Raw genomic sequence first — 26351 nt, 5'->3', positions numbered from 1 at the left:
GACTTAACGCATTGACCGGGAAGAATAGCTTCGGTTTCAAAAACAAAAAAAAGAACGCCCGCGACAAACCTAAACGCACCGGGTACCCCCCCCCCCCCCCCCCCCCCTGAATGAGCGCAACATCTGCGCTCGACATCTCGTTCAAATGTCATCGCTTGGGGGGAACTTAATGGGCGGCTAAGATTGTAAATTCAAAGGGTGTGCGGGCTCCATTTCCTCGACTGAGCGCGTGCTATCGAGCCGCCCTGTCTAGGAACGGCATGTGTCTCAAGGAAGGTTGACCCGGTTGGTTTTTAGTTTTTGTTTTATTGCCGTAATCTATCGATACAACCCGTAGGGCGGTCTGATAAGCGAGAAAGACCGCGGTATTTAGCGCGATTTGTGCCCTTTGGGCGTATACCGCCGACGTACAAACATAATCTAAAAGAAATGTGTCTGACTGTGTGATGCCGGTTGAGGTCAATGAGATGGCGCCTTGGCAGTTTCGTTTTTGGTTTTGTTGCTTTCGTTTTGTCGGTGGCTCGAGGCGACAGATATACCGCTACGTTTTGGGTCAGTGAAAGTGAAGTTTCTCGGCGGACATTGATTGGTGGAGCGCGTAGGATTGGAGGAGTCAAAGCTTGACGGCCGTTTGAAGGGGTCTCTCTGCCTTTTGCTCCGCAATAGACACTGTGTTTAAGGGGGCGACTTGTCGGAAAGAAGCCCGTCCCCGACGCCTAATGGGCGAATAACAGCTTCGATTGCGAGGCGTCCCAGCTCGCCGAGTGGTCCTTATATTGTTGTCAAAGTGTGCCTGCGGCGTTGACTTATCCATGATTTTATTCTCACATCCGTCGCCGAAGGTGTTAGTAAGAGCTGTCAACGTATAATACGAACACGCCTGTCGGGATAAATAATTTTGACACACGATCAAAAAAAAAAAAAAAAGAATAAAAGATAATAATAATAACGGCTCGAAAAAAGACAATAGATTGAAACTCTTCTTGATTCTCAGCCAATAAGGCGTAGCATGGTTATTGTCACTGACAGCTTAAAAACCGTATGTTTAACTTTGTTGCTTCGTTCTTTGGCATCCCTATCGACTAATGTTGGAGGCGTGTTTGCCTCATAACTTTGTGTGCCCGGAACTTGCCTCCAGAAAATCTTTTGTATGACGTATTAGCAGTGTGAACGCTGCTCCTGGACTGCCAGTGACTGTAACGACAATAACATATTCCACGTTTGCCTTGTGTCTGTTAATCTCGCGGCAAGTTAAAATAACGTCTGTATGGAAAGTGGACGTTCGTTCGTTCGAGCGCGACCGTATTACGCCATCCCGATTCGCCGTATGTCATGTAACAACCGCCACGGGTGTCCTTGCCCCAGCAGCATCGGTACCGCTATCCATTACGTCGAGACGTGGGCCAACAACGTCTCGAACGTCGTTCGGAATCGACAACGAGGATCGCTAATCGCCCATGCTGCATCTCGCTTTCTCGAATGCAACGACGAGGCAACCATTAAACGCTAACTTAACCGCGCCTCGTGATTCGCCCGTACCGTTACGTCACTCCCTTCCGTAAAACGAAGCGGCTTGGCGTCCTTTGCTTTGTTTTGTTTGTTTGTTTGTTTTTATCTGAGAGGAAGCATAACGAGGTCGCTAATACGCGGTTACCTGAACGAAGAACAGGAACGTTGTACAGGGTTCGGATTGCGATGTGCGCGCAGCCGAACACGCGACCGCCCTCCAAATTGCGACAGGTCCGATCGGAAAGCTATTTGTCCGACTCGCGCGGGACCCCCTGCATTGTTGTTACGACGAGAGGGGTTACGTCCTACTGAATGCCGCGGAACGCTGTATGTAATCTGTGAATGGATTTGTCGATGTTGAATCACCGACCCGACATCGAAGCAGTGCGTGCCCCCCTTCTGCGAACAAGTTGCGTACGTGCGCAAGGAATCCTGACTGAAACTAATGTAATAGAAAGGGACTGAAACGTCTGGATCCCTAGAGCAAATACACGCCTGTGTCTTTTTAGGGGCGGTGTCATTTTTGTACGCATAATTAGTTGTTCTGTACCATGACATTACCGGCAAGCGCTTCTATTTTAGCATTACAAGTACAAAGTATAATCCGAGTATTTGATTAGACGTTTGAGGCTTGATCATTAAAAAATAACTAGTTATTACGCAAGAATATTCACAAGACGTGAAGTGGCGTGTGATACCTTTTTAATGTCTTTAACTAACGGTAATCGAGTGGAAGCCACTTTGATGCACTTATTGAGGTACAAAGTCGAGTTTGTGTTTCATAGAATTTTACAGTTGTTCGTTTCAATGCTTGTTTATGTAGAAACGTTCTGTGCCAAGGACTGTTGCGGAAATATTGCTAAGCTCTACATAGCCTATGTTCCCTGGGTTACCCCCGTGTGTACGTCCACCGACTGACCTTCTTCGCAGTCTACGCCTGTATTTGTCAATATCGGGCAGCTCTCGATGTGCGCCCGCTTAAGTTTACTCCCTAAAACATTCATTCGAGAACAATACCCGTGAAAGAGAAAACATGATATTCCAATCTACCGACTTGTCCGGGAGCATAATATGCGGCATTATCGTTCGCGTCCGCGCCAAGCTCGCCGGCGGTGGCCCTCTCCCGCCCGAGCACAATCGTGTGCAGGGACCGGGAGCTTGCCGTCCAGGAACGAGCTCGTTTGGCCCGCCTCAGAGAAACGACTCCGCAAAACAATGCCCAACACGAAACAATGAGCAGTCCTTGGCAGTTTCGCCGCGGCGACCCAGATCTTTGGAGCCGAGCGGCCAAAGCCGCCTCGTCTTCCGCGCGGGCGAGAGCACGTCGGGGACACCGGCTGACCGCAGCACCGGCGGCCGGTGGCCGACGACGACCAACTTACTCTCACTTTCACGCGCTGTGAAATTGTCGCTGACCGCGCTCGATTCCGGAAGCGAGCAATCGGCCGGCGAAGAAGACGCCGCCGCTCGGTAATGCTCGAATCTACGACGAGGATGATCTCCGTGTTGGTTTTCCTTTGCACGAGGGGACGACGATTATTTGACTGCCCTCGGTCAATAACCAGCTAGAAGGCAAGGCTTGCGAATGACGTCATCGTTAGTGGATCTTCGGCGCGTCCCCGGCGGCAAACACGCTGAAGCTTGGCAAAAGTACGCCGCAAAGCCCCAGACGAGCACGTTTGACTACGTTGCCTGGAACGCGTCCCTGATTGGCATATTTCAGCGTCCTATGCGCAACGCGAGTTTGTCGGCTTCTTTTGCGGGAGTTGTGGTGTCGTCAGAGTGCCGAGCTCTGATTGGCACTGACTGCAGGACAGTGGGTAGACCTTAAGGCAGCTTGCTTCGAGGTATACCCACTGTCCTAGAACCAAAGTCATTCAGAACTCGGCATCGTTCTGACGTGACCGCCGCCCCTGTGCAATAAGCAGACAACTTGATCTCCGCATTCCGCCAATGCATCAAAAGTGAACCCGAAGCGGCGACAAATTACGTGACGAAAACCCAAGTGACATGCTGTCGAATGTCACGATCCTGGCGTTTAGACGTAGAAGCTCTGGAAAAAGAACGCGTGTGTAGTTGCTGTCGCGGCGTCCCAATTCGTGGCTGCTGAAGCCTCCGTATATTGCCAAGCTGGAGATGACCTGTAAAATAACAGGCGTCTGCCATAACCAACATTACTACTGTGAGACCACCAGGACCACGGCCGGCGACAACGTGACACTTTTATGACGTCATCGGACAAAAATCGAAGGACCACTTCTTAGGACGCGGTAAGCACACCAGTCAGAGACGCGTATAGCTCCATTCACCATAGTCTAACGTCGCCACGTGGATCCACTAGTGATGACGTCTGTGGGGGGAAAGGAACCGGCCTGGTTTTCTAGGAGGTATAGCTTCTTCGGTTCGGCGAGATAGGACACGAAACCGATCGTGCGAGAGAAGGGATTGAGCTGGCGTCTTGAGTTTCCGGTCGTTCTGTTTTTGACCTGGTTCCCTCTGCTTTCGGCTGAAGAAGCTACTCTGTGCGGCGAAGCGTGGCTGACCTTTAGCTTCTGGTCGGAGATGTTCGAAAGAGGTCGACTTGATCTAACGTGTCTGCGTGACTCCCGCCCGCGGCAGTTAGGGCCGTGAAATACGTCGTCTTTTTTGCGTAATTTCCGCTCGTACACGAGTGGATAGTAAGGCACCTATCGATTAAGCCAGAACAGCAATTCAGCAACAGAAAAGCTAGGCCTTGCTTATTGACCCATGTCCAAAGTTTATCTTGAAGTGTTCAAAATTTGTTGCGGAGCAAACTATTACGTGCACATGGAATTTATCTTGATAACAGGTGTAGTATTTCGTGCCACGGAGAATATCTCTCTTGGTCCCTGGACAACATTATGTAGAAACCTAAACATCAATTCGTTCCTTCTATGAGAGCGAAAGGTACTAACGTTTCATTGTTTCAAAGCACTATCTTAAGCTTTCCGTCTTACCACCTGTTCAGCAATGTCTGACACCAGAGATCCTTAGTCGGTAACGGGCAAAGGGTTTAGGGGAAGCTCCCTGACCTCTCTCCGCTTTAGCAGAGCGAACGCTGGAAAGAAGGTCGCCTCCTCTCCAACATTCGCTCTGCTAAAGTGGAAAGAGGTGGGAGGAGCTGCCCCTGAACTCTTGACCTGTCATCGACTACAGCTCTTTTCATATTGGTTGAACTACGGTCAAGGAAGCGGAAAGTCTTCACAGGGTGACAAAGATGAAAGAGATATATCTGCACGTGTACGCTTCTGTTTTCGTTCATTCGTGCCGTATAAAATACGAATGTGATGATCTATACAGGCGTCCAAGGCATTTGACAAAAAAATACGCAAGTAAATTAAGTTTGTCGGAGATCGCAACCAGTCTAGACCAGGCTGATTCCGGCGAGATGGAAAGGGGGGGGGGGGGGGGGGATACTTCAGCTGTGGCTCTTTGAGAGACAACTGACTGACCCTTGGCACGCTCACTCTTGGCAAGTCCCTGGGCGGAAGTTTGGGTGGCCTGGTCTCCTTGGCGGGCTGCTGCTGCTGCTGCCCCCTGGGCGTGGCCCCGGGCAGGCTGTACGGGTCCTCTTCCATTGCTATCCTGGATCTCTCGAACACGCTCATCAGATTCGGCGCGCTCTGTCGCTTGGACACTGCGGCGAAAAGAAAGAAAAACGATAAGATTTTATGTCATGGATTAGTATTGTGTCAGAGCTCTGTCACTTTTCCTGGGAGGTGACCTAGGAAATAGAATTCCCAGTGTCTTGGACCTTTTGAAACTAAATTGCGTCTTTGTTTATATAGTGCGCAATTGGTTTTCCCTTATGAATGTCTGGGACAGCTTGCTAAAAGCATCTCAGCTGGGGCTGTGTGAAAGAAAACACTGCCAACGATAGCACACGAGTGAAGTTGCATGAGAAGTCGAGTCTCAAACGCTCGTGCACTGCAGGCCAGACAGACTTTAATTCACACACTCTACGCTAAGACGCTGGGTAGTATATATGCTCCGCTTGCGGAGCAGAGTATCGCAATGGTGTTTTCAGGGCGGCCATGTTGGATCCAAGGCCGAACTGCCGGAAGCGACCGTCGCTTCTGCAGGATACTCGGAGGCGCGGATGGCGTTACTGTGAAGCGGCGAGCTGCAGCGCGCGGAATCGAGAAGATATAGTGCGGCAACACGCCGCGCGTTCGCCGTCGTCCCGTCTGTTGCCTCCTATTTTTTTTTTTTATGCTCTCGGTAGGACGTGGTAGCCAAAAAAAAACAACAAAAAACGTCCTGCTTTTGCAAGCCGTAGCTGCGTTTTGTTGTCTGGTCCGAGGTGCCCGGATGTGCCGGTCGCGTATCTCTCCGCGAGCGTCGCAGACTCGAGCAACGCGACGGTCCTCCGTGTCGTCTTCTTTCCAAACTTTGGAAACATGTTTTAAAACATGGGTCGCTTTATTAAACAACGCAGTTATACAGCCTCCAGTGGTTACATATGAAGTTCAATGGTCAAAAGCAACCTTACAGTTCGTTCGATTCTATTGTAGGATGTATATTTCGCAAGCGCATAGCGAGAAACATGCTCCGCCGAAACTCGGCGCCTGTAAGGTCGCTTTCCCTTATGAAGGTTGAATTCAGCTCGCCGTATGTGGCGGCTTCTTCGCCAATACGGATTTGGCAGCGCAAAGAACAGGAACGCGATGCTCTGGCTCTGCAAGCAGAGCCTATACGGTTACATCAAGACGCTGACCCTAGCAACCCCACCCTGGTGCCTCCGCTGCGGATAAAAAATTTAGCCAGTGCAATACCGCAGGCCTGGGTTTTTTAACGTACGTTATGCAGTACAATGATTACACGACCGCACGGCGGTACAATGCTCATCTATCGAATCAAAAAGGGCAGGGATGAAGATTGAGTCCTCACTCTACATAATGTTCTCAAGCTCCATTCGGGTGTAAAAAAGTTCGGGTAAATAAACCAATAAACAGAGTGCATTGAAACTTTTCGCAAAGGCGGTGCATTTTGCATACTCAACATGTATGAATGTAGATTTTAAGAAAAAAAAGATAAGCTTAAAAAATCTCTTTTTCTCTGAAAAAAAGGGGAGTAAAACGGTAATAAATCATCTGGTTGAAGCTGCTCCTTCCTCACAGATGGCACAACATAAAAAAAAAAAAAAAAAAAAAAAAAAAAACGTCAAAGCTTTTTTGAGAGGAACACCCTAAAGCAGATGCAACAGATTCGAGCGTGTGTGCCGTACCGTCAATGAGTGGGAGCACCAATCAGACGAATTTTGCAGCCTTCCACCTTGTGCACAAGAAAAAGCAGGATTGTTTTAGGCTTTATTTTATTTCGCCAACACCTACACTTTTATAATTTGAGTATGATAAATGCCCCACCTAAATACACCTTTCTTGAATGTTTCAATGCAGTCAGTTTATTGGTTTATTTATTCAATTTTATTTTACGCCCACATAAGGCTCGAGAACACACTGTATAAAGGTAGCGAGTTCACTTCCCTGCGGGAATACGGAGGCAGCCAATCATGGCACACAAAGGATGGATCCCAGCTAATAACGAAGGTTCAAATAAAATAAAACGAGAAGCGAACTCAGACTTTATTTGTTGGCACGTTTAGCGCAAACATGAAATCGACGATTTGTTTTCTTCTTAGAATGCGGAGGCTGTAATTAACAATGCTAGTAAAGTGGGAAGTCTACCTGTTTCAAACAATAACGTAGACGATCTTAACAGTGTTGCCTGATAATGCTCTTTTGACACGTGCCAAACTATGTCGAGTAGGTTTTTGGTCTGTCTCCCTTTCCATAACATGATGTAAACAAAACTGGATTGAATCGAATACAAAACACCATGGTAACAATATCGCGAAGCATATTCACGTGGCATTTGTCAGTTGTTCTCGTAGGTATTAAGTGCACGTTATTGCGATCATATATTTACAGCAATACAGCCTTTACATCATTTACTAATACTTTCTTTTGTATGTTTTTCTTCTGATTTATGTATTAGCTGGGAAATTCTTCACTGCGAGGGAATACACATATTTCGGTTCCGCTTTGGACGAAGTAAATCGGCGCCAAAAAACGACTTACGAAGTAAGGGGGGGCTCTGTGTCAAATTCTAGCACAAACATTTCTTTGCCCGTTGTAACGGAGCTGGAGTGCCACGGCTGGAATAGGCCATTAGACGACTCGAAAAAATGCTCGCGAGCGTGGGTACATTTATCGCGACACTCCGAGCAGCCCGCGGGGAGTTCCGTGGGAGTGACCGTCTGTATGGCGTGTACACGACACGCCCAGAATACCAATCGGGTGTCCGCCTTGTTCAATTTCGCAACGGTCCGGCGAGAAGAAACTGAACAACACCCAGCGGTTACACCCCGCCTTCGCGTTTCGTCGGTTCCATTTGTAGCATTGGTGGTGCTCCGAATGTTTCATATGCTCAATGCGCGGAGTGTGTTCGATTTGCTCATCTAGTTTGTTGCCCGAATAATGCCTTACGGGCTCCTATATCTGATGACATGATGTTCGCGCATACGAAATGGAAGTTCACTTTGAAAACAAAGGCGACATCTTTATTATTTTTTTTTCGCAAATTAAACAGTAAGGTATTGGGGGCAGCCCTAGCGGCCAAATGAAGAAGTAAACCCATAGAGGCATTAACAACTTACATTATTTGTTTGTGTTTCTGATGCATTACTCGGCTGATGTAGCCGAAGGCTAGGTCAAATCTGGGCTGAACCTCGTGTTCAAAAAGCGAAGCACTAGTTTAGAAAACAAATGCAGCCGAACGCTCAAGGCTGTTCCACAGTAACAGGATACTTTTCTGGGCTGGTTGGTTGAACGCTTTTGCGCTGTTTCTCATTATGCTGTTCCACAGATTTGCTTTCGTGGCAACCAAAACGACAGAAACGGCAAACTCACCGCTACACGTCTTGGACGTACAGAACGTGGCAAGCGGTGCAAAAGCTAGCTTTGCGAAGCAATCGTGTGTAAAGGTTGCTTTGGTTGTTTCTGGCGTTTTATCTGTTATAGGAAAAAAAAAAAACTGGAAAAGGCACTTTTGTATTTTGATAGCTCGCCAGTAGTAAGGTATATATAATATTTTGAAGGTGAGAATGGGGTTTTCTGCTGGTTCCTATTTTGGCCCACAGCTTCCAGCTTTGGGTGTGTTTTTTCTGAGCCGCTCGCCCGAGTTCCCACGTTTAGAATGAAAGGGCACGTTTATTACACAATACGCAGCTTCCATTTGGTCTTTTTTTTAATTTGCCATGTTTACTTTGCCCCGATATCTCAAACCATGTCAAAATAAATGCTTAAATAAAAAAGAGAGGGGTATTTTTTTTTTCCACGCGTTACGGCGTTTTGCGGTAGTGCTGTGCTAGTGGCACGGACTTGATGAACACGATGTCTGATAGACTGGCGCCCGCCCTATCAAAAAGAGTAAAACAAAAAGTTGCGGAACGTAAATGATGAATTGCCTAAATTTTGACACGTGACAGAGCGTGCAATAATTACCTTTCGGAATGCACCGATCATTTTTTTTTTTTAATTTATTTATTCTTATTTTTAATAGAGGTCCTCTTTTTCAATATAACTAGATCAAGCTCCAAGACCCTGCGTTTACTAACGACATGAAAGATACAGCGGAGCACAAACAAACACGAAGACCGCCTAAAAAAAAATCCACACGCTAAATTCCTCCCCGAATGCTTCACCCCTGTCGCTTTCTCACGCGCCTTTTTGATTTTATTTTTACAACACTAGACAGCCGAACGAAGGTGTTAACATCGATTCTAGTTACTAACTAGATCGAAACACTGACACTGGTCTGAGGTGCCGGCGACAGCAAGAACACCACTGACCCGTCCCCTTTAATCACTTTTGAACTTACAAAGTCGATAGGACAGGATATTAAGGGGAAAAAAAAATCTTCACCACGAAACTTTGATGAGCCTGAACGGCGTCGTCGCGCCAAAACCACCTAAAATGACAAGGCCTGCGCATGACGTCATCTTTGGTGGACCCCCGACCCGTACAAAGCGGCAAACCGGCTGAACCTCGGTGAGAGTCACCGCACAGCGGCAGACGCGTTCTAGCGTCGGGCTCCTTGTGAGACACTGCACAAAGCGCCGGCGGCGACGCTGACGCGAGCTAGGAGGCGCCGCGCAGATCCACTAAAGATGACGTCAGTGTGCGACAGATGCAGGCCTTGTCTTGTAGGTGGCATTGGTCGTGCCCAGAACGAAACCAGCGCTGTCTCCTCCCGGACGATGACGGCGGAACCTCGTGACTCGTCCGAGGACCCAGAGAGAAAGTTGAGAATGTGTAGCAGCGGTCACGCCTTCCGCCCAGGGCGACCGCCGGCTCGCGAAGGCCGGAGCAACGCCAAGCGATCTGACGTCTTCAAGAAGGCGCGTCATGATTGCAGACCAGGCCGACGGGCCGTAGAAGTCGACGAGGGAGAGGGGGCACGGAACCAGTGGTACCAGGAGGTGGTGGGGGGAACAAAAGCCCCGGCTACCCAATACAGCCGAGATGTCGATCTCGTCCGGTCCGATTAATGCACGAACCGAGAGCCATCCGCTGGCGGCAACCGCCTCCGGGGTAACTGACATCCTACCAGAAGTTCTGGAGCTGCTGCTTCTAGAAGCCAAAAGTGTGCGTGTTTTGCTTGCTGCTGCGTGTGCCTCTCTCTGGACAGGCGTCTAATTCCACTTTCAGTTACCCCCCCCCCCCCCATTTTTTTTATTGTCCTTTTTTCTCTTATTTTATTTTTCTTATTTTACCCTTCTGCGTCGTCTTTGGAGCTGAATGCGCCCTGTTATTAGGGGTCTGTAGGATTCTGCCGTCGCTTCGCGTCGGGGCAGTCAGTGACTGGGTTTCGGGGGTCTCAATTTTAACCCCCTTTTTGTTATTCCTCTTGGTTCCCATCTTTGCAAGTAACTCGAGATCGGTTCCAGTTGAGACTCGATACAGATTTAATAGCCGCGCTGGGTCTATCGTTGCGTTTCGGGTGAGAGTTTTCTGTTGCTTTTGCTGCGTGTGAGTCATTTCCGCCAGATTACTGCTGTTTCTTTTCTTTTTTTTATTATTGTCTCTCGAAATTAAAAGGTGGTGATTACCTTATCTTCCCAATCGGTATATTTTTTTTTTTTTTTTTTTTTGTTTCTTATCAAAGTCGTGGTTACTTGGCGCCTCGCAGCTCCCTGGTCGTTCGGTTAATTTAACTTGCTTCAAGGTTGCCGCTTGGCTTTGACAAATCGTTATCGCACTTGCTGAGACAATCATCTGCTCAAGAAACGATTAGCCAAAATGAAAGGATATATTTTTTGTTTCATGGGAATTTATGTTTGAATAATACTTGGCTTGGTTTAATTGATCCCAATTTCACATTGCTAGAGACGCGTGGGATATCTTTTATTTTGATCTGAGTCAAATGGAACAAGAGTCTCACCATCTGTGGGGGGAAAAGGCGGCGTGGCGAATGCAGCCATGTCACGTGGGTGTGTGGTCGTTGCGAAAAAATTCGTCGCAGCTTCCGTGTACGAGTGTAGTAGACGAGAGGCGTCGGCCAAAATTGTTTCGTGACTTATTTTTATGCAACTGTGTCTAATGGCGGCGGCAACGACGAGGCGTTGGCTGGGGGTTAGCCATAACATTCCCGATATCATTGTCTAGGGCGGAAGAAAACAACGGCAAAGAAGAAATCCCAAGGCTGTTGGTGCGTGTGTCTTGTAGCTGAATGAAGGGGCTGATACCCGAACTCCCACATTGTTTTGTTAACTCATCTCCAGCGTCCTGGGAAAACTGTTTTTGTAAAGTTTATTCTGCCTTTTTAATATCATAGCCCCAAAATTGTTATTGAAAATTAGTCGGCAGATGTAGTTTTGATATATTTGACATGAAAACAAATTGTCACGACAGATGTAATAATAGAATAATATCTCTAGCGGATCAGCAAACCACATTGCGGTAGGAGCCATGTCACTGTCCCTAATCGATCCTCTTGAACTCGCTTCCTATCATCGGGATTTTTCTTTTACTTGAGCAGTTCTCTTTTACTTTCTTTTTCAAATGGAACTGAAAGATATTCCGGAGGGCGTACTCACTCGGGGGAGGCAGCTTTGACTTGAGCATGTCTAAGGCGACAATGTTGATGACCATGACCCAGCAGGAACAGTCCAGGAGCTCCGGGCTGTCCTTGACGAAACTGACGCAGCTGATGCACTGCGCCTCGAGGTGTCTGCGGTCAGGGTAGGCCCGCTTCAGCTCGCGGGCCACGTTCTGTTGGAACTTCTTCATCTCGAAGAACTGGAACAGGAAAACGCGACCACGGGGAATGTCAGGGAAAAGAAGGAGGCAAGGTTTCTGACACGTGGAAACATTTGAGCCCTCAAATGCCGGCCTTCTCGTGGAGTACCAAATGTTTTTCGCCAGGAAATCAAGGTGTCCAAAATAGCATCTACCCTATCTACATCTGCTCCTTCTGAATCATATCAACGCAATCTGCAAAACATATTTAAGCTGAATCACTCGGTAGTTTATTTATTTACTATTACTACCAGTTTCATTCTGAGCTTTAGTAGGGTGGTCACAATATCTGCTCATTCTGGATCATGTCAACGCAATCTGCAAAACATATTTAAGCTGAATCACTCGGTAGTTTATTTACCTTCTATTACCACCAGTTTCATTCTGAAATTCAGTAGGGTGGTCACAGAGTTTTGAAGATCATTCGTTTATTGGTGATGCAGTTCAAGAGCAAAGAGTAATAAGTGATCAATTTACTCAAAAAATAGGATGAACATACTTGCACTACGGAGACAAATGTACGTATATAAACCACAATGCAAGGTAAGACACAATATACAACACAATCTCTATAAGAAGCAATAAGAAAGTACAGTGGGCCAATCACAAACTGACGCGAAATAATTGCGTAGGGCAGACGTTGAGAGAACAGTAGTGTGAAACTGTTGAGATCGGTTGTGAGCTTCATCTGTTTTTTCCGTGAAATACCTCGGTGTGAAGTTTTCACGGTGGGGATGAACGCCTCAAAAAACGAGGACGAAGAAAGCGAGGACGAAGTGTATGCAGAGTGTTTTTTGTATGATGTATAGGGCAGTGTGACGGCTGCGTTGGTGAGTACCGTCGCCTCGCGCTTTCTGGATCCGGGCTGGGCGTACGCACCTATTTTAACTCAGCCTCGATCCGAACAAAGTGCCGCCGAAAGCACGGTCCAGTTTCTCGTGTTGCCATACGAGGGCAACCAACTCCCTTGACGCGGTCTTTCCTTTTGTCATACGCCGACTTTGCCTGCACGGCCAACGCCGTAATCGATTCAAACACGTCCGCTATTACGAAGCCTCGGTTTCAGAGTCGGGCAACAGTTTCCTTTCTGCTGATATGCGAGCCGCTGCGGTTAAAAACAGAAAAAAAATATATTAGCAGCAACCAAAAAAGAAAAGAAAAACTCTTGTATGTAAAACCAGGTTTCGGAGCCAGCGGGTCGCCCTATGGTTACCCCCTTTGGCACGGTTCTAGGGTTTCACGGTGGAAATCGCGAACTGCGAATCAAAGGGCTTTCCGAAAAGAAGGGACGTCGAATCAGGCGTTCAATTCAGTAAAATAAAAAAAAAAATTATAAAAAAAACATTCCGGGCGTTTTGTCGTCTCGTGTACGGAAAACGCGATGATCATCTTTCTTGAGCGTGCTCTGCTTTGAAATTGCCATCTCTGGAATCAGCACTCGGGGACTGTCCGTGTTTTTCTTCTCCTTTCGCTATCCTATTATTTCTTGCCTGCGCACGTGTACGACTTTGCTGCTGTAGAGGTTGCAAAAAATATGCGCGAGGGGAGGGTCAACCAACTGGTAAACAGGGGGGGAGTCACGCTCCATTTGAAACCGGAAGTATTTTCGTTTCGGAAAGAACCTAAACCTGCCATTTTCAGCTCTTGCGAACTTCTTCGTACAAAAATCAACGTTAAGTGCTCCACCGGGTGCTTCAGAAACTGAACCAGGTTGTTTCAGTGGTTACGGCAGGTTACAAGATATCAGACCACATTGTAGTTTCTACACCGAATGTCGCAGTATTATTGCTTCAGGCGTCACCATCATTATTGATTACTTAAAATTTTCTTATTAAACACAAAATGCGGCATATTTAAAGTACGCATTCACCAACCGTTCAAATAAAACTAAATGCGCACAACTACAATTTTTTAAACCTGCGTTGTATGAGCAAAAACCCAACAAATTCGATCAGTGCTAGTATTGTATAGTCTTCATGTTCATGATCCAAACACTGCAACAACCACCAGCTCATCCGGGCACTGCCCCCCATTTAACAACATCGCGAAGGTACGGGACATTGCCTTGCCGGAAGCAATCATCAGACCCGTTGTCTTTTTTTCATTTCGAAACGGATGAACAGATATGCTCCGTTTCACTTTAAACGGAGCGCCCAGGACGCTACGCGCTACCGTAGCCAATCACATGCTGGGCAAGCTGTCACGTGACCTTCCATCGGGGCGCAGCCACGCCCCGAACACCTTGTCACCTGACACATTCGCAGCGCCGCGGATCGGCTGAGATGTTTCGTAGCTCCTGCCGCGGTCCGTCCTCTAAGGTGAAACGGAGCATAAGCGAAGCTTGTCCGCAGGGAAGTTGCAGAGAGGGAACAGATCATAGACCGCTAATCGTGTCGGCGAATCTAACGGACCAGTGAAAGCCGATCCATCTTAGAAAGCGGCGCCTAAACTTCTACGGTGATAGTTCGCCCGAGAGCTATGAACTTTCTTGGGCGCGCGTTTGTACGCAGACCGTACGTGGAAATCAGATGGCGCATTCTTTTGGGGTGGATCCTATAGAAGCATCGTCCGCATGCCCATACAGCCATTGCGTTCCCTTTTGCTGATCTTTACGAACGCTGAAAGCCAAGTCGGATCGTTTTTCTTGTCAACGCTAATGAAGCCGCCACCGCGTAATACGCCCCGATCTTGTACGGCTCCAGCGGAAGATGCCAGAGCGGGATAATCTGATTCTTTTCCCGTGTTAAGTTGAAAAGGCACGACCGGGGGAATGCAACTCTTTCCTTGTTGTCCTTAGAATGCGTAACGTTTGATTTGACTGCGGTTGTGTACTTTAAATTTCCGCTTGGTTCGCGGGTAAGAAATTCGTAAAGAGTGGCGAGTTCTGCGGGGGCAACGGTACGCCACATCAAAAGATGTGGAAACAAACACTCCCGCTTATTTGTGATTGATCTACAAACTTATAGTATTCGTAAGGCTCAAAGGTAGGTGCGAAGATATGCTACGCAAATTTCAAACAACTGATGGAAGGTTAGAACTAAAGGCTACTTCTCTCAGTCGAATCCTCCAGCTCCAAGCTTTGGTGGTATTACGGCTGCGATACCATAATGGAAGCTAGTACGATACCCAACAGCCATTACACGCAACATAATCGCCCCATAATACTAAATGCTTCCTTTGGTGTGTATATCTGTCGACAGCTGGTGATAGCAAAAATAGCAAGTAAGACGTGCGATACGATATCCAACCTCCGTGTTTGTTTCAAATAATTTACCTGATTAGGGGTACGCGAAAAGACTGTCCTTTACACGATTTCATTACCTTCATAATTTAAACCTGAGACAAGGAGACATGAAATAACGAAACAAGGCGACACAAAATCGTTTTGTCTATTATTTCATTTCTCCTTATCTCAGGGTTTAGATTATGATGCTTTCTAACAAGCTACTAGCTCCTTCGCCGCTTGCAATTCTTTTTTTTTTCTTTTTTATTGTGTTTGTACGAGTCACTCAATTTCTCGACTCCCTATGTTTGTCCAAAAGTAATCAAAAGAACGAAAACGGTTGTAAAGCATTACATACTGCATCTCTAATTTGTAGATTAATCGTGTACGCTCAATAAAGCTTACAACCTCCACAAAATATATGCTTTTACTTTTGGGCGAAAGCGAGACAAAAACGTGTCCAGGTATCGCCCCCCGTTCGCAGTAGCGGTTCCATTGCTAGCAATAGTAATAGTAATCTTTATTGGCTCCGGAGGGCCCTGGCACCGCGGAACGGTGACAGCCCGTATCATGGGGGCCCGCGGTGCTAATATACAAAGGACAAACTGCAGACTCTGGCTGAAGCGTACGTTTCTTCCTTGTACGCTGGTCCATACTGGTCACACGAAAATTGTCTTTAGACATGCTCAAAGCACACATATGTGTGAGGCAAACATGCTGCGCAACATGCTTGAGGCGCTCATGCAGATGGTCCCGTCATCATGTGCTACAACAAAGCACCACGTCTTTTGTTTTTCGTTTTTTTTTATTGCAATTGCGTTGGGTGCTTAGGTACCGTATTCTCGACAACATAATTTGCTTATTATGCGTTGTTCCCATTAAAATTACGATGACAGGTTGATTGCGCTGCTTTAAGCCTACACGACGTTTTTCGCGGTGAGCTAAATGACAGACAGAGGCTACGGGCTCTCTGAGATCTTTCGCGAAAGAAACGAAGCAGGCCTGACAACTCGGGAGACAAGGGGCTCAGAGAACATCGTTGAGACCTTGTCCCCCCCCCCCCCCCCCTGCTGACCGTCGACCGACTGTGCGTCTCGTTTTTCGAAAGGTGTTCGTCTGTCACCGAGCGTTCTGGGGAATGCCTCGTTTCATTGACCCAGAGACCTCTTCGAAGGTCCCCGCGGGACCTTGCGGCGTCCAACGGGTGATTAGGATGCGCGTAGTCCGGGCGCCTACCTTGACAGGCTTCTCGAGCTCCAGAAGTCCGTTGTTGCGGATGATCTCCGAGGAGACGCTGCTGTTGTCACCGCCCGAGATTTCTTTGACGTAGACGTTGCTTTTGCTCACGCGCTTGAGCATGATGTTCCCGGCGTCGTCCATCTTGATTTTGACGCCCTGCAGCGAGCGAAACGACAAAGTCACTCTCGGTCAGCGGTTTGCATTAGGCTCTTCATTTAAGTGGCTTCCATAAATACCAACTATACATCTTTTTTTTTTTTTTTTTGCTTTGGTTGAAATATGTTTTATAAAAAATAGTCAGAGTGCAGGCGAGCTGGTGTAAGTTGAACATGATTGTAAACCTGAGACTGGGGCAGAAAGAGAACACAACAGAAGGTAGTAAAAGAGGAGGCAACGTCTCAAACTCAGCTGCAAAGTTTATTTTGAACACGCTTTATATACCCCATCTCCAACGCCAGTAATATCTTGTGTTTGCGGATACTGTGTTCAAAGCACTTTACTCAGTGCGTAAACGGGATATTTGAAATGCGGCTTGCCAGACATTTACAAGAATACGGCGACGTACCAAAGTAGAGTGGCGTACATATCCTGCTTAACTGATATTTTGACCGTGATATAAGCTCAATAAAGTTTCTCAGTCAAAATTGACGGATAGAGTATTTCAGTGTAAAACACATTTGTATTGCAACCTAGAGTTCTACGCAACCTGTAGCATAAACTTTTACACGCATTGAAAACTAACTTCGAAACCTGCTTAGCGTGAAATACTCCTAAAAGAATGGAACTTTTGCCAACAACCGGCACTAAGTGACCTAGATTGGTGATAATGTAATTAGTTAAAAGCTTTCACGAACTGCTCTTGGTGTATGAACAAGAAACAAGCAAAACAAAAACGAAGATAAAATAAAAAGAATAAAATGAAGAGCTTGATATTCCAGTAGTATTATTCTGATATCCTACAATAATTTTATAATAAGCTTTATTTCGTTCGAACCTTATTTTGAAATCATTATATTTATTGGTGGCTTGCGTGCCGTAGGTCGCACGGGACTGCATAAACACTCTGATATCTACAAAATTAATACCGCTCAGCCCGTTAATAAGTCTACTGCCCCGCTCTTGACGGCTTGCAAATAGAAGGGAGGGGCTGACTTTCACATTTTCTTCATGCGCTGCTTTATACTCTTTTTCGAAAATGTCATTTGGAGAGTACCCAGCTTCTAAACTAATCTGAGCGCGCTGGAATGGGAGCGTTGGTCAGTTTGGCTCTCGTTCACGGTCACCTATTGGACGCCAGCAATCAACCTGGCGTTGTCCACCGGCCTCCTATCGAAACTTTTGCGGGCTGAACACCGAAGGACGCATAAAACGGGAGCTGTAGCACTCTCGAGAATTGATGTTTCGACGTGGAAACGGCACTATGTCATCCGAAGGCGCGCCACTGAGCAATCCCCGGTAATGGAGTTGCTATAGATATAAAGAATGGATTGTCAGAGACGCTCGAGCGCTTTAACATTTGCGCAGGAAATCGATCTTGGGAAACACGCTTCATGAATTTCCAACGTGTCTATTAACAATAAATAAACAAAAATAAAATATCAAAATTTGGGAGTGCCATTGTCTTGTTACGTTGTCTTACATACCTGACAGTTCGAAGCTAGCTTCAATCTTCGCGATTTCCTAGTTCCACAGGTATCTTATACATGTTCTTCAGGCTACTCTCCGACTTAATTAATATTTTAAAAAAAACGCTACCCATATATAGTAGTTAATTTCAGCAGCCCAAACAGATCACTGTTCATTGTGACTAGCTGTTCTGACGGGCTACTGCCTGGCACGCTATGCGCAGCATTGACTTAAGTAAAGGTTGTGACATTTGACAATTAACATCGAGCTGTACGAGCAAAACGAGAGCAAGAACAAGTAAAACGCTTCAACGTAACGTCGGAGTATTGCCGTTTCAGCCGTGCCGGAACAGAACCGTGAACGTATGCGGCAAATAAACCGCGGCGCGATGGACTTCTACCATTACCATTTCTTTCTTTTTCTTTCTTTTTTTACAGAGTTGAGCAAGATTACGGTTGGCTGAAATGTTTTTTCACGGTACGTTCCGGGCCTGGTTCGTCACGGCGGTAACGGTCACCATATTACGATAACGCGATACATACATTAGAGCGTTTTAGTAGAGCGTGCACAATAGAGCTTTGCTTCGCTATCTGGAGCTTGTGTCGTCACTTTGAAACATGGATTGAGCACGCGCCCGCCAGGCCCGCAATCCGGAGCTTCGCCCCTCAACTAAAACTCTATATTCTAACCGAGTGCGTGCAATCGATCTTCCAAGTGGTATTTCTACTCCATCGAAGTGGTTACTCTATACACAATAAGGGTGCACGGTGCATTAACGTGACGTCAATTCTTCCTCGGAAGAACAATCGGTGTGTTCGATCAATACCACCTAGAGGACGAGGCTCGCGTGTGACGTCATCACTAGTGGACCCGCCCCAAATGGCGGACACGCTGAAGCGCGGTAAGAGAAGACCCATAAGGGTAGACGCGTCCTTCTTGGCGTCGCCGCGTTCTAGAGAACTGCGCCCGTTAAAAGACGCTGCAGGATGCGCTGGAGGCAACGCTGACGGAATCTAGGTGGCGCTGCGTGGATCCACTAGTGATGACGTTTTGGACCGGGAAAGTGACAGGCCTCCTCTCACGTGTGGTATTGGTTGGATCTGGGACTCGCACGCAGCGGGTCACCACAAAGGCGCAAACAACATCTGATTCAGTTTGCGCGATTCAAGACAGGCCGGTTGACCGCGTGATTGAGTTGCGTGCTAAGTTGTTCCGGTCCGCTCTTTTTCTTTTTTCTTTTGTACGCGCGTGAGAGAATCGGGCCGACAATTAGGCCACGAGGACCCATTGTGCCGAGACGTCGTCGTGATGTCGTCTCGCGAGACGGGGGGACGACCCCTTGACGGTGTCACCGCAATGTTGTTCTCACGGATCGAGCGTAGAATACATGCGCTGTTCGCCGGAAGTTCGGGTCATCTGAAGCCACACTCTATACTTCGTTTCACTTCAAAGACTCGTTCACACACTTCCGTTTGCTTGCGACCGAATTCTTGCGATCTCTTACGACGAGAGAGCGCGCTGACAAGCGGCGACATCTTTGAGATGACCCTGTAACTGCATTTCAATAGCGAGAAGGCTTTGCTGTATTTTATTATCAAATACAGCAAAATTTTCCTAGATGAGGTGTAGGTACTATCATAGAGAAACGGTCGTTTATAACATCGCTAAAGATTTTTCGAGTCAAAACAGACAAACAAATGATGCGCGAAAACAAGGAAAAAAATATACAGAAATGCCAGGTGTTCCACGGTCACCCAATAGATGGTGCCCGCGTGTTCCTTCGTCGTAAGGAAATAGGCGGCACGGAAACATATCACTTCTGTATTCTAGGCTAGATGGCGCAAGCTACCTCCCGTTATAAAAGCTACGGCCGTTAGAATTCATCCATTTATCCATCCATCGCGAGAAATCTATGAAAGATTTTAAGGCACACGGTCGTAAGCAGTCGAAAGTACGGCCTTCAGCCCGACCGCAGCCGATGCTACGATTCGGTGGAGCCACACAGCAGCGCCAGGTGGCGCCACCCGATCCAAAGGGCTCAGCCGTATTCATCCATCCATCCATCCATCCAGTTCGTTGAATCAATTTTCGTTCGGACACTTTCGTGGAAAACTGCCTGTTCAGATGCAGCGCTCACGTTGTAGCGCTGGCGCTGGTTGGACAGAAGGCAGTCCTTACGTCGCTTCCTTGAAGAAAGTGAAGCCTATGGAAGCTCGCCTCATGACAACACATCTCCGCAGGTTCGAAACGTGGATGATAAAAAGCGGGGCAAACAATTCTAAGTCTAATGCCCGGTCGCTGATGCCCCAGCGTTGTGCGTTGAGCTGGCACATGGCACGGCACGACCTATTTTAGACCGCCATATTTGCCCGATAGTGGCGTCCCCTGTAGGTCGCTGGAGTCGCGAATCGTTGTTACCCCAATTCGTTCTTCAGCTTCCTACGAGTTATTACGCCGGTGTTCATTCTGCTCAAACTGTTCTTCAATCGTTTCGGTGTTGATAGGCCGGGGCACGTTGGCCGGGGTCACACTGCTTATACATCATAGAAATGACAGTCTGCGGAGATCAGTCACCGCGATATCCGTGCTTCGAATGCCCCGCGACAAGTTTCTCCTTCAACTCGTTGCCATGCGGCATTCGAAGCACGGATCTCGTGGTGACTGCCGTTCGAATGTGTTTGCAGACTGTCTTTTGGCACGATGTATAGACCTTTTTCACAAGAGTACCGCCATCTTGAAATATCGTCACTTCCAGTATGGGCGAAAAAATTGTTTTTCCGTCGCCACGTTAATAGAATGCATTTAGGAGATAAGCGTAACCGTCGCCCATTCTCGTTTTGTCTCCCCTCTATTTTTTTTTTTACTATTTGCAGGTTGAAGCGTTTTAATATTTTTTCGTCGCCCATACCGGATGGGCCTTCTTGGCAGCCGGGGACGAGAGTAAGCGGAAAACGTCTATAAGCAGTGTGACCCCGTCTTTCAGCACGCGCACAAGCTCGAGATGATCTTGAAATGTTCCCACCACACCATGAAACTCCTCAAAAGGTAAATCTTGGAAGCCCGCGAAATCGACACCACCGTCTGATGAGGAGAGGGCCAGGCAAAGAATAACCCCAAACTTCGAGAGTGAATGTCCATTACCCAGTGGCCGATGCAGACCAGCGATAACACGAAGCTGCGCAGTAAAACTACGCCTATAGTCACACGTCGGTAATAACGAAAGTCCGGGGCTACATTATCACACCCTCCCCCTGAAATTCAGTCTCGCGTGCGCTCTAAAGTGGTGTGTACTATCACACTCCGGGTACCAGTATCATCATGGTTGACTATACACGATGTAGCGCACGGTACCCACGGTACGCATGGTACACGTGAGCAGTTCAACAACTCTGATAATTTGGAGTGACGACGACCCGTACTGGAGTTCCAAGGACGATCGTGGTGGGGGCAGCTTGCTTCCTCCGGACATCTTTCTTTTTGCTTTTATTTTTGTATTTAATGTTTATTGTGTGTTTTGGTTTTTCAGCCCCGTCACCCTTTCGGCCCTCAGGCCCCAGGGAATGATTAACGGTTGGACGATTACGAGCCCAGTGCAATCGAGATCTTCTGCACCAGCGATTCAGACTTCTTTTTTTTTTTTTTCACTGGAGGTCTTCCATCTGTGTGATTATGTCTTGTTGTTTTTAGTTCACTTTTGTTTTCGCATTTCCCATCAATACCACTGGTGCGGAATACGATGCTGAGTATGTCGGAATTTATTACCATAAGGTCGGCCGTTGGGAAACTTTAGAAAGTAAGTCACAAGCTCTAAAAAAATTATCTGGATTTTTTTTTTTTTTTTTTTGGGGGGGGGGGGGGTGCTTGGTTACTTTATTTGAGTTGGTAACTTTCAGGTGGATTTGTTTTTTCTCGATTTATCAACATGTGGGTACATTAAGGGATCAGCCCATCGCCAGGTTTGCCTTTCGCACTTCTTAGGATTCTGTCTGAAAGAAAAAAAAACAAATAAAGACTAAGAAATCGTAAGACCTTCAACTACCCTGTCAGGTTTTTGCCTCCATACTCGATATCGGGGCTTCGAGTGAAGTTTTCGCTTTTAAGTGAATTCCCTCGCCACACTTTAGTAATCAATACTGTTTAAACACGCCTACCCAAAGCAAGAAAAAAAGATTTTTTTTTTTTTTTTTGGATAATTGGCGGTTTTTAGTGCGTTTTCGGAAAGCGCTACTTGGCCTCGCTTCGGCGGAAGGGCAACGCTTGATTAACTGGTCAAGCTTGGAGACTTTCCACCGCGTTGATTGCCGTGTTTCGCGGCCGATACGGTGGTTTCGTAGGTGTCCCCGAGGAGAACAATAGATATTTGAGATACGTGTTCACTCCTTCCTGAAGCCGAAATTGTAGAAGACGGAATCAAACGCAGCAGGGAAAAAGTACTCTTGCATGTCTGCAAAAACACTTCCGTCGATATTAATAGAATGGTTCGTAGGACCTCTCGTATGCTTTTGCAAGCTTGGTGGGGTATTTTTGTGTCAGTTTGTCTTGCACATATTTTTTTTTTAATCCAACGTTTCCGGTACTTACTGAAATGTCGCTTCGTTTGGTTGGACAGCGATAAACATTACCTTTATTTTATTTTCTACCTCTCTCGATAACAGTAGCAAAAATAACTTTGATAATCCAATGGGTCCATAAAGCCGAGTAGGTATGTGCAATCGTTGAGCGATGTACTTTAAATAAACCGATCTCACCAAGTGTTCGATCATAGCCTCCTATGTACTGACAAAACCTGGCAAATCACCACGAGAACCGGCCGCCAAAATGGAAAAGGTGGAACGGCAGACAACGGGCGAGAGGGGAGCCACGTGACTGGCGCCCCGCTGCGGCGGGACACCGAAACGCACTTCCCACGAGCGAACAAGTGTGTTGCGGGTCCTCGCCGCTGCAAAAGATGTGCGCTAACATCCAGGGTCCCCGAGAAATGGCAGTTTGATGCTCTGTGCTACCAGATCCTCGCGCTTCAAATCTGCGACCGGGGGATTCTATGGCTCCGTTGTCGAACTGCCAGGATTTGTGTGTACAGAGGAGGCTATGTTTCGATGCATACGTGACGCCGCCATAACTTTAGTTCAGAGGAGCCAGGCAGCACTGCACGGGACTGCTCGTGCCGTCTCGTGTTCCACACGCGCAGACCCGCTGCGGGGTTGTCGCACGTGCCAAAAGACTTAAGCCTGGTTCAGACAGTTGCGTTTGACTGCGTTTGACTGCGTTGCGGCAGCGAGAAACCAGGACATCCCTGCTTCTTATATCGCGTGCCAAGATGATTACTTGGATTGGATTCCACGCTTCATACGAAGCACAGATGTGCCGGTGACTAGCTTTCCGCACTCGACGCAGCGCAGTCAAACGCACTAAAACGCAAGTGTCTGAACCGGCCTTAAGGTTCACTCCATGTATCGCGGCAGCGGTGGCGTAGCAAAACTGGCTGGTGAGGTCAGTCTGCTCATGCAGAGATTGAAAAGTTGAATGAATCATGGGCGTGAACGCGATGAGAGCTGACCCCTATTCCTCAAACCTACTACTGCCATAAAACGCGAATACAACATATCGTTAACAGAGAGTCCCTTTATGCCCTGAAACCGTCGTTCATTCAAAACCGCGATCCGAAAGACGCGAGAAGATAACTCGTCAAGACGGGTTCATCCAAAACTCATCAGTGCATGCATGTCATCAGACCGGTGCAAATGCAACTTCTTAGAAACGCCTCCTTTCTGTTTAGACTGCGTGCGAAACGGAGTGATGCGATCTAGTGGATCCTCGAAGGCTGTTTTCATCGTTCGCATTAATGTCCGCTTTTTTCGATTGACGGCAAGACGCGTACGCAATTTTCAGCAACGCGTGTGCACGCAAGAAAGCAGGTTAGTGGAATGCGAGCAGCAATTTCTCGTCGATTGAAGGATCGGCCGACCCACTTGACCAGCTCTGCTGGGGGATGATTTAGATGAGGCTGCCAATGTCTCGTCGCGGAGTGGAAATCGCCGAGGGTGGTGTGTAAGGTCCCATTGCGCATATGACGCTGGCAAAGATGGCTGCATCTGTTTGCGTCGCCATCCAAAATAATCACCGACCAGGACGGCGTTAGGTGATACGTAGAAACTCAGCACTGAATTATAAAACATATATATAAAAAAGTTTTCTTTGGTAAGCCTGGGAGCTTGTTTCATTTTCCGAGAAAGATCAACTGCTTTGTTTCAACTGAGTAGACGGATGAGAATAGTTTGGTATTATTATTTGGCGTTGTTTAGTGCGAAACACGCTTCACAACAACGTAACAAATACCGAGTAATGTACTTAGTTACTTTTAAGGCCAAGTCACAAATAATGGCATTTTAATACTTTTGAGAAGTAACGTGTACAACACCGTTTAAACAGCCTGGTTTCAACTCTAACCTGAGTGTACGTCTATTGCGAGAAAGGGACGTGGGCAACCCGAAAAACAACTAAACAGTATGACAGTACAGCAACGTTTATCGCTAAACAAATCAGTCGAACTCTATTGCTGGGAACGTCCGTCACCCCGAGAACACACTAAGGTTTGTTTGTTATGCATGCCTTCTGGAATCGTGTACAGACCGAATGTAAATTCGGAGGTTGCCAACGCGGGAAGGCACAGAGCCTAGTGTCAATATAGAACTTTACAAGCAGTCAGAACAAAAGAGAGGAGAATCACAGATTCACTAGCTGTTCCTGAGGCACAACACTGCCGTTCCTTCGAGCGCGTCGGTAGAATCACTCTTCACCATCAGCGGAGATGTATTCTGAAGGAAGCGGAGAAACATTACTGACGAAAACTTCGAGAGACAGCTACCGCTTAAATGCAACTACTACTGAAAAGAAAACAATAAACCAGGAAACAGAAGCAGTTGTGTATGTGGTCGTCAAAGTAACGAGAAAGGTTACTCGTTACATTTGAGGTAAAGTAGCGCGTTCCTATTGAGAATCTGTAACGAGTAAAGTATTTAGTTACTTTTTGAGCGAGTAATGAGCAACGGTATTTAGTTAATTCTTTAAAGTAACGTGTACATGCCTGGCTACTCATTTCTTATGGTTTTGTTTTGTCGCGAACTACGTACGACGGCACTGCAAAAGATTTGCAGGCAGGTTTCACTGAGAATATCAGTATATTTTATTGTAATATGCAAAAATATACATCGAGTGAAGTGTAGCGTTAAGAATGTTGAATGAATAAAAGGAGCAGGGGTGGGGGGGAGGGGTTCGGGGGGGGGGGGGGGGGAGGGGGAGGGAGGGGGGGGAGGGGGGGGGTCGGTGGCCGAGTGGGTTAGCGTTCACCAGCTCGAAGCACATCGAGCGAAAGCTTGCGCTGCAGAATTTAGGATGCTGGGCTCAATCCCCTCCCCCCCCCCCCCCCCCCCTCCCCCCCCCGCCCGTTTCGATCTGGATGAGCATCGCACCGGCGCGCAGTCGCACACCACTACTGCATGGTGCACGTTAAAGACCCCAGGCTAGCGGTCGTACTGCATTGGCTAAATTTCTTACCTACAACTGGGAGACTCATCGCCCGTTAAGGCAGACCAAGTTCTAGGCTGTATAAACATACACGCAACCCCAATTTTTTTAATAATTGGGCTGCATTTGTGGTTGAGATCCAAACAAACTACGAACTATTTTACTTCGTTCACTTTCTCTGTTGGTTAATGCATTCCCCTTAGACCAAAATGGCCGGGCGATTACATAACAGAAAGCTTATTACTTTACATTAGCCTCACACGCGCGCTCCAGATCTTTGCCAAATCTACGTCGTAATCCCGTTCCGAGAAAAAAAAATAAAAATAACAATCTAATTTTTCCGGATGCCCCAAAGCGAAGTGAAACTGAGTCAAAAGGCGGCTCTATTTTAAGACGATTAGGCGGCAAGGCGCGCGATGTGAGCGCGCTTTCTAACATTCCAGGTTGTATAGACATACGGCATGCGGAAATGGGGCTCCGCACGGCGCTGCACGCATCGGCGAACTCGGCGTGCAAATAGTTAGGCGGAGAAATTGTTTCGTGTTTTCCAGAGCGCGCGCGTGCCACGGCGCGCCACCCTCAAACTGTTGGACCTTGCGTGCGAGCAAGGCTGAACAATAACTATATCTTTTTTTTTTTTTCTTTGTGCGTGTGTGTTTCTTTTTTGAATTATCATTTGTTTTACGTAACAAAAACTGGGTTGCAATTAGAAGCATTTTGCAATTGGAGCCTGGCTGGCAAGTCTACGTGATCTGTGTGCAAATCTGGAAGGACGTTTTTTTTGTTTTATTTTGTAGTCATTTTGCTTTCGAGACAACAGCTTGACTTACGCGTGGCAGTTATAATTATTGGATAATTATTCAAGTTGCTCGAACATACTAATGCCCAGCATGTCCAGACAGCGCCAC

At 47.2% G+C, this 26351-nt stretch overlaps 1 protein-coding gene across 2 annotated transcripts in view; it reads right to left on the bottom strand.

Annotated features, from left to right (window-relative positions):
* The window catches only part of LOC8028919, a 168809-nt gene that overhangs the window by 23327 nt on the left and 119131 nt on the right, over window positions 1-26351 (bottom strand). Inside the window, exons 5-7 of one of the 2 annotated variants that reach the window (XM_029990686.4) lie at window positions 16291-16449; window positions 11630-11831; window positions 4983-5167 (exon numbers count right to left, since the gene is read on the bottom strand). In XM_029990686.4, coding sequence (XP_029846546.1) covers window positions 4983-5167; window positions 11630-11831; window positions 16291-16449 — 546 coding nt within the window. The remainder of the gene's footprint in view (window positions 1-4982; window positions 5168-11629; window positions 11832-16290; window positions 16450-26351) is intronic. The other variant, XM_029990687.4, reaches the window with a different exon arrangement.

Source organism: Ixodes scapularis, unplaced genomic scaffold (genome assembly GCF_016920785.2).
Source record: "Ixodes scapularis isolate PalLabHiFi unplaced genomic scaffold, ASM1692078v2 PGA_scaffold7__128_contigs__length_106722199, whole genome shotgun sequence".
NCBI classification, from domain to species: Eukaryota; Metazoa; Arthropoda; class Arachnida; order Ixodida; family Ixodidae; genus Ixodes; species Ixodes scapularis.
This window is presented reverse-complemented; position numbering and strand designations above follow the sequence as displayed.